Source organism: Lactuca serriola, chromosome 5 (genome assembly GCF_051521515.1).
Source record: "Lactuca serriola cultivar US96UC23 chromosome 5, Lser_US96UC23_V15, whole genome shotgun sequence".
NCBI classification, from domain to species: Eukaryota; Viridiplantae; Streptophyta; class Magnoliopsida; order Asterales; family Asteraceae; genus Lactuca; species Lactuca serriola.
Window position 1 is genome coordinate 346,215,928 of NC_136412.1, and position 10,489 is coordinate 346,226,416.

The 10,489-nt window shown below is 37.9% G+C and overlaps 1 protein-coding gene across 1 annotated transcript; it reads right to left on the reverse strand.

Moving 5' to 3' along the window:
- Positions 1 to 8,163: 8,163 nt before the first annotated feature.
- Positions 8,164 to 9,482, reverse strand: LOC145052090 (uncharacterized). Its single transcript, XM_078999900.1, has one exon. It carries the CDS (start codon positions 9,150 to 9,152, stop codon positions 8,436 to 8,438), a length of 717 nt encoding a protein of 238 aa, XP_078856026.1. The 5' UTR covers positions 9,153 to 9,482; the 3' UTR covers positions 8,164 to 8,435.
- Positions 9,483 to 10,489: the final 1,007 nt, after the last annotated feature.

A 10,489-nucleotide genomic window follows, 5' to 3' on the forward strand; every position in this document is an offset into this window, starting at 1 on the left:
GACAGGCTGTGTATTCAAGATGGTTGGTATTCTATCCGGTTTTCAAGGAGATGTGACAGTTACTTTTTGATGCATGGTTATCTTTTGCAGTCGTGATCCGATTTTCAAGGTGCCACATCGGATAACATTAAATGCATCCCGCTTTAATTTCAAATCAATTTGAGTAACCTATAAAAGGGGGATCAAGAACACTATATACGGTTACGCAAACAGAACTCTCACAAACCTCCAAAGCTTCAATCTTGATCAAACTTCATCTTTTTCAAACCCTAAAAATGGCAGCCACTCAATCCAACACTGATGAAGTTCTTTCTCAATCCCTGATGAAAATCCAAAGCACAAACTATCAAGTTGATTGTAACACCCAAGATTTTGAAAGCCAAGAAAGTAAAGGAAACCTTAAATTTAGGAGGGACTCGGCGAGTCGGAGCGGGATCCGGGTCGGGGAGTAAGTGACCAACTCGGCGAGTCTGGTCTGTGCGAGGAAAACCCTAAATCCGGGGCTTGGAGCCTATTTAAACGTCTCAATCTTCTTCCTAGGGCTCCTTTACTGTCTCTCACACCCAGAACGCCGCACCCTAAGCCCCCATTGTGATGATTCATGCTTTTGGCCATTTTTGAGTGATTTAGAAGAAGAAGAAGAAGTGGGAATCTTTGAAGCATCAAGGAGTGGCTTTGGATCTGAAGTTTGGGGAGCATTTCAGAGCATTGGAAGGTATCAATTCGTTTCCCTCCTTTAGATCTTCTTTGGTTATGAGTTTTGGGGCTTTTAAACCATGCCTAAGATCAATTTCAAGCTTGAGGTCCAGATCCGAGGTTGCTACCTCAGATCCATGCTTGTGTTGGTTTAGAATCCCGTAAAGTATCAGCCATTGGGTGGATTTTGGAGCCTCTTGGTCTTAAACCCTAGTTATTGGTGCATTTTGCCTAGATCTCCCTCTCTACACGTAAAGTTTGCAACTTAACGTGGGGAATAGGCTTGGGAAGGGTAGATCTACAGTTTGGAGTTCATGCATGACTCGGAAGTCCTCTGCATGTAAGTGGATCTTATTGGACTCGGCGAGTCCTTCGAGTGGACTCGGCGAGTAGCTTGAAGATGAGGAGGAACTCGACGAGTGGGATGAACAGCTCGTCGAGTCGGATGAAGATAGGCATGAACTAGGCGAGTTGGATGAAGATTGCCGTGTGCTCGGCGAGTCTGTCCTTGGACTCGGCAAGTCAGGTCGCGTGGTCCCAAACCCTTCGAGTTAAGTCTCGAGTCAGCGAGTCGAGCCAGGACTCAGTGAGTTGGACAGGACAGGATTCGGGAATCAGTAGACTCAGCGAGTCAGGGGCTGACTCGGCGAGTAGAGTCGCGAGTGGAAGGACTCTGGACTTATGAACTCGGCGAGTCAGTAGGGTGACTCTACGAGTAGGGTTGACCTGGAAGGTTGACTTTGACCAGGACGTTGACTTTGACCAGAGTTGACTTGGTTGACCTTTGAAGGTCAGTTAGACTAAGTGTTAAGTTGATATTGGTAGCTCGGGGAGCTAGTGGAGCAGCAGTTCGGAGTCAGTGGTCAGGTAGCGGTCAAAGGGTTTAGCAGCAGCAGTTCAGCAGTATCAGGTGAGTTTCCCTTTGTATGAATGGGTCTACGACCACAATGTCGGCCCATGTAGTTATGAGTAGAAGACTTGGGGGTTAGCCCTAGGCACAGTATGCTATTATGATATTCGGACGAGGTCCAATGATAAAGGGCGGGTGCCCAAGAAGCGGTTTACGTGATAGTTTATACTTGTTGTCTGTGTGATACTTGTATGTGCCTGGTAGGGAGGTGAGTGTGGGCGAGGTCCCGTATCTCACCAATAGCAGAGTGTGGATGGTGTTCCACATCTCAGTAGCAGCAGAGCAGGGGCGAGGCCCAAGTTAGGAAAGGAGTGAGGGTGGGCTGGGCCCGTATCTCACTATCAGCAGGAGTATGGACGAGGTTCCATGACTCATCAGTAGCAGGACACGGGCGGGGCCTTAGAGCAAGAGTTGTTAGTATATGTTTAGTTTATGTAATGTTATGTGATATGTTTATGTGATATTATATGTTAGTGGGCGAGACCCTGTGACAGGCGAGGCCTAAGTGAAACAGATCTGTATCCGAGCGGGGCTCGAAGCCAGGCGGGGCCTGGAGCGGCGGGGCCGTTGTAGCGGGCGAGGCCCGAAGTAGAGGGCGAGGCCCAGGATAGCGGGCGTGGCCCAGTATGTGAAGTATGTGGTTTAGCATGGTATGTGGTAAGGTGGGGAACTCACTAAACTTCGTGCTTACGGTTTTCAGTTTTGTTTTCAGGTACTTCCGGTAGCGGAGGGAGGAGCTCGGGGTGATCGCATGGCACACACCATAGATTAGTCAGCCTAGGAATGTTTACTCTGATAATGAACATGTGTTTTGAAAACTTATACTCAGATTATGTTTTGGAATGATGTCTTTGCTTAAAGTAATGTTTTATTAAATGAAATTTTTGGTCTTGAATTTTGGGACGTTACATTGATCCAAATGTATCTTCTTATCCTGAAGGCTTGAAGATGCTTATCGTTGCCCTGAAACGATCCCCTCTGTCAACTGCCATGTTTAGTTCCTTCTCCGTTCCGATGACATGGTTATCCTTGGCAGCTTCAACGGCATCATACAATCATACAGCGGATGTGATAACATTCAACTTAATCAACGTCAAACAGGTCAAACTGTCCAAGAAGATGTTTGTTGAATTCTTGCAGATTCCAAACAACCCTCCATTTGTCAAACTTGTAAACTCTCAAATCATTCACATATTCAACGAGATGGGTCATCAACCAGAACTTGAGAAGATCAGTGACTTTCGAAAGTCTGGGTTGTCGTGCATATGGAATTTCTTATTTGGAATTTTTCCCAGATGTCTTACAGGAAGATCAGTTGGACTGGATAGAGGACGAATGGAAGTATATGCCATGGTTATGGGCATATACTATGATATAAATGTTGATTATGCAACCCAATTATGGAAGGAATTTGTTAAAAGTCTTGAAAACACAAATTCGGAAAAGGGGATCTCGTGTGCAAGATATTGGAGCTTGATTCTGGAAAAGGTCTATGAAAGGGAAGCAATTCCAGTAATGAAGGATGTTGAAGTTGCAGAATTTTCTTTGTATCAGTTTCCAAAGGCAGTAGAAGATGATGAAGCAAATGCGATGCTTCGCAAGGTATCTCAAACTCACAAAGTTTTGGTGAGATATTTGCGAACAATTGATCAATCATAGCAAACTGGAGTATTATTGGATGTTGCTGCTCCGTCAAAGAAGAAGAAGCTCATAAAGAAGGATACGAAGGGTTCATCTTCACAACAAGTTCAAGATGAAGATATTCAGATTGAAGAAACTTCATCGAAATCAAAGAAAGAAATAATACCTTCTAATTCTGGGGTATTGAAGAAAATTCACAAGGCTGAGGTGAGCAGTAAAGGCGTTACTATTCTCAGTATTCCAGCTCCAGTTTCTCCAGGAAAGAAAAGACAAAGAGCTGAAGATGTTGCCAAGAACATGCAACGTACTCTCGTTAAAAGAAGGAAGATGGTGATTCACAATGAATCATCTGATGAAGAAATAGTACCAGAAACTCCACCAGTGCCATCTACGGTAAATGTTTCATTACCTATCATCCATACTTCGCAAATCTCTACCACCTTACCAATCACCAAACCACTCGAAATAGTCACTACCAAATCAATTTCTGAGGAGGTACCTATTTCTGATACGGTTGTCAACGTATCTGATACGGGGGCACCTATCCTGAGTGTTGCAACCACAATCCCAATCTCCTTACCTATTTCATTACCAATTGTTTCAATTCCAGTTACAACTTTATCCACCACTTCATCAGTTTTTGATCATGCTCTTCAAAACCATTTACAACCCTTTTTCCATCTCAATCACCCGAAAATCCTCAACATTCGCAACCTTTATCTGATAATGAAGCTGAAGGAGGTGCCTTTGGAGGGATAATTGAAGACATTCATTTTGATTCAGAGGAAGAAGATATTCCTGATCTATGCTTATGACAGGAAAACAATTTAAAATCCTGAATCAGAAATTGAATGCTATTATTCAGTCGCAAGCTGATTCCGGCAGGATGTCTTTTATTTCAGCTATGGAGGTTGATGTAATGATCAAAGGTGCTGAGAAGCATATTATGGAAAAGGTTGATCAATCCGACAAGAATAATGAGCTTCTCATTCAAGCACAAGGGAGCAATTTTTCTTCAGTGGTCAAGGATTTGAAAGCTGCTGCAAAAGAACGTCATGTTCTTTTTGTACAAGATGTGAAGAAAGTTCGGGAAGATGTCAATTATAAGCTTCAAGAGTTGAAATCTGAACTTGCGAAGGAGCTTCAGGATATTCATACTCAACATGCTGAAGTTCAAAAGCAGATTGCGGAGGTTTCTTCAAGAGTACAAAAGTTTGTTGATGTTCCTATTCTTGAAGCCCATAATGAAGAAACAAAGGAGAAGCTTGATCAGCTAACCAAGTTGGTGTCTGAGCTTAAAATGGTGGTTTCACAATCTTCAACTACACAAATTCTCACTCCTGAGTTCTTGTCTCTAAAGATTAATACTTTAGAACAAGCAATTCAGAAAGCTCTTGCTCCACTCGCCAATTTTACTTCTTTACTACCAAGGAGTGCCCCACCTGCTTTCACAGGGGTGCAAGGGGAGAGAAAAGTTTAAGTAAAGAAGAAGATGCGAAGACAGTTGGGAAAGTTATATCTACTCAGCTTATAACTACTCTTCCCATACTTACGAAGCCAATTTCCTCAACCACAGTAACCACAAAAACGATTGCCAAAGGAATCGTTATTGGAGAAAAAGAAGTAGGTTCAAGTTCAAAACCTCAAACAGATATGGTGGGAAAAGGAAAAGGGATTTTATATGAAAAATCAAAGGAGGAGAAGAAAGTTGAGGCTAAAGCAGAGTTGGAAAGGATGAGGCAAGTACAAAGCATCATGAGGCAGAGGGCAAGTGATCCTCCCACGATGAACAAAGGAGATCCTGCGAAGCTTTACTCTTACGAAACTATAGAGTCAAAAGTTGTCGGAAGGGAAATGTACGAATTCGAGAAGAAGCCAAAAAGAAGTTATGATATTGCGAATTCAGACAATTGTCAGCTGGATTTTCCAATCAATGAAATGCTATTCATCACTGCTCGGTACAAGATTAGTGAGAAGTTTGATAATCCTGATGATTATATACACATGAAAATCAGATTTCATGCTGTCTTGGGGAAGAATCCAGATGAAGTTTGGTCTTTAATGAAGATCAAAAAGGTGTTGACAATCAAGAAAGATGTATTGTTTGAAGATATGCTTCAAAATTTTCGTTATTTTTTTATCCGAGCAGACAACAAGCAGTATGACTTCACGGTAGCTGATTTTCCTTTGATGAACTGCAATGATTTAATTCAAGTGGCTCTGATTTTGAAGCATATGGAAGAAAATAATCTCAAAGGCTTTGAGACTGAAGTGTTCAAGATAGGTTTCGCACATGTGAAGACATTCATCGACAACTACTTCGATTGGGAAGAGAAGTGAACGTTCCTTGGGAAGAAACTTTATCTCAATCAGCATTATCGAAATATGTTGCTGGGGAAATATGACTGAAACCGTTCGGCATGGTGTTTTCTGGAAGAGATACAAAAGGGAAACCTAAGAAGTTCTTGTTTAAAGTCTCAGAGATTGAAACATATAATTCTTCGCAATATACGCACTTTATTGTTCATATGAACAATTGCAAGAAGAACAATGAAGGAGACAAGAAAGATCTCAAGAAGGTGATCTCCTGGTATGGAGAAGTGCGAAAGACAATCCACTCAACTGTTCAAAACCCTATGGGATGAATAGCTTCGACTGTTTACAAAGGAGGAGAATGTAGATGTAAAATTGTAAAAGTCGAATATAGTGTTTTGTATAGTTTCGCATTTTATGTTATTTTACTAAGTCATCTTTGTGCGAAGTGAAATGTCTAGACTTAGTATATTTTTTGTACACTCATGTTCCCTATAAATAGGGACTGAGGTTAGAAGTAGAGAGAGACTTTTTCGCAACTGATATCTCTTTTCTGCTTATTTTGTAATCAGTTTTTTTTATCAATATGAGATCTGATTAATATTTACTCTTCGTGTTCTAAATCTTCAATTACTCAAATCAAACTTTGTTTTCTCAAATCTCAATAACAATTCTCATCATTGGTGTGGCAAGAAACCACACTTGTATGGTAAAAAATGACGTGACGCTTATGTGACGGTAGAAAGAATGCGGTTTCGATGACACCACTCCCCAGCCTAAGAAAGAAAGAAAAAGAATATTATGATATATATATGGATGGATATTCCAAAGTGCATGAGCTTCGATTATGAATGTTACGAGAGAGACAGAAAAAAAAATGTTTATGTAAGCAAAAAAGTCAAAAGACAAAGATTTTTTTTTTTTGATATTTTGTAAAAGTTATTAAGTTAAATGTATTTTTTTTTTAATAAACAGAAGGTTAGATATTCTTAACGACACATAATATCAAAGTCAATATTTCATTTTTATTTGAAAATAAAACCGAACAAACTATATGTAATAATAATAATACTTTTTGAACATTTTAATAAATTTATGTAATAATGATATTTTTTTGAACATATGTAATAATAATATTTTTTGAACATTTTAATAAAGATACGTAATAATGATATTTTTTATAACAATTTTTGAAATAAAAGTCAATATTTCCTTCTATTATATGTAATAATGATTTTTTTTGAATATTTTAATAAATTTATGGTATAATGTGTAAAAATAAAATTTAATAATATATTTTGAACAAAATAAAAAATTCGTTATTCTTACTCTTTTACATTTGACCGAAATTCACCAAAATAAATCTTTCATCATGTTTTCTTAAATTTATTAATACCTTTAAAGCTTTAAACATTGCAAATTGTTGGCAATACAAATGATACAATTGATTTACTATAGCCATTGTTATTTATGCAGGTGGACTCCCAATATTTTTTGGTTTCTTTTCGATTATGTCAACGAAATATTTCATAGACAAAATTCAAACTAGTTATCTTAAACACAAGTAATTATTAGTCAATTAAAATGGATATATCGTATAATACGATTTTCTTTTTCGAACAAAAACAATTGTTTTTACTTAAGTCCAAAAAGAAAACAAAATAGTCAACGATGCTGCCCAAATTTGAAATATGTTTTCCACCAACAAAAAAAATCCTTTTTATTAACCTAATGGAAATACCAAAAAATAGTAAATAAAAAAAACTTGAAATCATAGATAAAATAAAGTGAAAATGACACGAATACCTTATAATGTTTTTAAAGTTGGTCGATTCAGTCCCTAAAATTATTTTGTTGTTTTATAGGGACATAATATCAGAAGCAACTTGTCTTTTAGTCACCAAAACCTATTTAAACAAGTTTCAATGGACACACCATTTCTTTTTGCAACATCAATAATGACTTGGATTAAAATACATGAAATGACATCAATGACTACACACGGGTAACAAGTTGACAATGGTGGCATTATGTCTCTCTCAGGTAAGAAGCTGATGTGCTCAAATTAAATGGAAATCGATTTTAAGAAATTCAAAATGTGATTTTGACTTTTAAATGAAAAAATGCTTTTAAGTGCCAGATGAAAATGACTAATTTAAGTTAAAGGGACTGAAAAAATATGTCAAAGGGATTTCGAGAAAATGAGTCATGTTTTACTAAAATCTAACAAAATGTTAAACTATTTCAACCCTAAGTAGAGAGGGTTTTGTGAAAAATATTTGATGCAAATGAAAAAAAATACAAAAAAGTGTTCTAAACTACCGATCAGTAATATCAAATAATAAATACTAGTTTACATAAGCTTCAATATATTAGAGCATACGGGTGTGAGTCGTGTTGCTTTTTGTTGTGGCTTAGTTGACAGCCCATAACGTCATTATAACATCAAAAACACCGCCCCCCGTTCTTGTTGCATCTTGTTGCGGTGCTTCTTGTTGCCTCTATGACAAGAAGAAACGTGATCACCTATTGGCTGCCAAATTATCTATCTCTATCTCTCTCCTGTTAACATGGTGTTATAACACCATGAACACCACCCCTCATCTTGTTGCTTCTTGTGATAATACCACTTCAAGTTGCCCATACAGTATGCTCTTATAGCATTATTTTGTGTATTCGTGAGACTAATATTATTAAAACTAGAAGCATGAATGACCCATCCCAAATGATGATTTGCTTTAAATTTTGACTCGCATAATCTCATAAAAATATGATTACTTACGTACAATGAACAAGAACACCAGCCTCATAATATTCCCATTAGCGACAGAAAAAAAAAAATAAGATACTCTAATAAATAATGTAGAAGAAAAGATTAATAGATATCAAGAATTTCCAACATATAATTACTGCAGGTTGGACAGTTACCTATGGAGACATGAAGCTCCTTTGTACAGTTCTTGCAAAATGTATGTCCACAGGGACCAAATGCTGTGGTCTTATGCTTTCCTTTGCAACTGCCGCAGATATTGTGGTCTCCGATCTCTTCTTCTTCTTCTTCTTCTTCTTCTTCTTCTTCTTCTTTCTTTTCTTCCTCTGGTTCTGGCTCTTCGTGATGTTCTTCAACGTGTTCATCTGGACCTGCATTGTAATGAGACCCGTGATCTGAGAGCAATGACATCAACGACATCTGTTGTTCAGGCTCTGTCTCGCCGCCGTCCGGGGGGTTATTATCGTTTTCCTCCTCCGGATCGGTTTCCAGTGGGAGTAACCGGCCGCTGCGTTGCCTGTCCGGCATATACCCTAACTGCCGAGTTGCCTCGCCGTCCAATTCGTCGACGTTCGGGTCGCTTGGATATCTTGAAGAGCCACGTCGGATCATCATACGGTTAGTACTACTGTTGGTGTTGATCGGGAGGTCAGAGGCGGGGATAGGGACGGTGGAGGTCCACGCTCTACCGGCGCGTTTGAGGCGGAGCGTGTCTCGAAACGCCTTCCAATTCTTCTTCGATCCGGAAGCTTTATTGTCTCGAAGCATATCCACAATATTCCGATTTTGTATCCGATCTGAAGCTGTTTCTTTGTCTTCCATGGCTACACCAGCTAATTATAGCCTTCGTCTCTCCGGCGACAATTTGGCTCGATCTCAAATAAATTCGAAACGCGGCCACAATTCACTGTTTTAGCACCGTTTTTTTATCAATGTCACAATTGGATCATTATGAACTCAAACAATTGAATAAGTCGATGTCAATATGGATGAGAAACATGCAAGATCACAGCGAGAGAGAGATCGGAAACATTGTTTAATAGGATTGAAAGGAACAAAAGAGACGATTGATTGTGAAAGAGAAAAGGTTAAATCAAAACAGAAATGAAGTAGAGGCCATGAAAGATGGTGTGGAGCGAGTCTCATGGTGGATGAGTGTTTTCTTTTTTTGAATTATTGATAAAATATTTATTTTGTTTTAATCGCCAAAAAGTCTTACAAAATTTGACGATTTTTTTTTCCATTATTAACGAATGACATGATTTAATATATGTCATCCTTTAACAGGTAAAATAGGTGAAAAACAAGTTAAAAATTTTGGGTCGGTAGGGATAAATGTGCATATTTACATAATATACATAATTTATATTTATTCACAATATTATATTATTATTATGGTAACAAGATTTTTAGATAATATTCACGGTATGATATTGTTCTGGCCTTGTGTTAAAGATGTTTTGGAGATTCCAAAACTTTTTTTATGGTCGTCAGATTAAAAAAAAGAATTCACTTTTTGATAGTATAGTTTTAATTTTTTTTTTCTTGATAATCGAGCTTCTAACTTCGATGTATTTTGGAATGTTTGGCTCATAAATCCATTGTAATTAGTGATGGTAACCATGTGTTTTATGTTGATAGGAAATATGTACAATATTTTTTTGGAAGAGAAGTATGTACAATGTTATGCTACATAGCACACCATTTCTCTATCTATAGGCATGCACTTACATATGGAATTCCATTTATTTGGTTATTGTAGTGTTCTATTTTCATTTTTTCTTAGGTCCGTTTGATACGCATCTTTTCAGGTCCAAACAGATCTTTCTGGCTGAATGGACCGGAAAAATTGTTTGATTTGCACAAAAGAAGGGGTCTTTCCCGGTAAGATATGTCTTTCCCAGAAAGCTCAAAATCATATCTTTCTGGCTGAATGGGCTGGAAAGACATTTATACACCAAACCCCGCATCTTTCTTTCTTTATTGGATTATTAATTTTTTAAAATAACTTTTTTTAAATTTATTTTTTATTGAATTATTTTTTTTTCATCATTTGACCCAGTCAATCAGATTTACAATCAAACAGTATGGTTTTTTTTCCAATCAGAAAACTTTTCCAAACAACACTTTACCAGACAGAAACTATCAAACGGGACCTT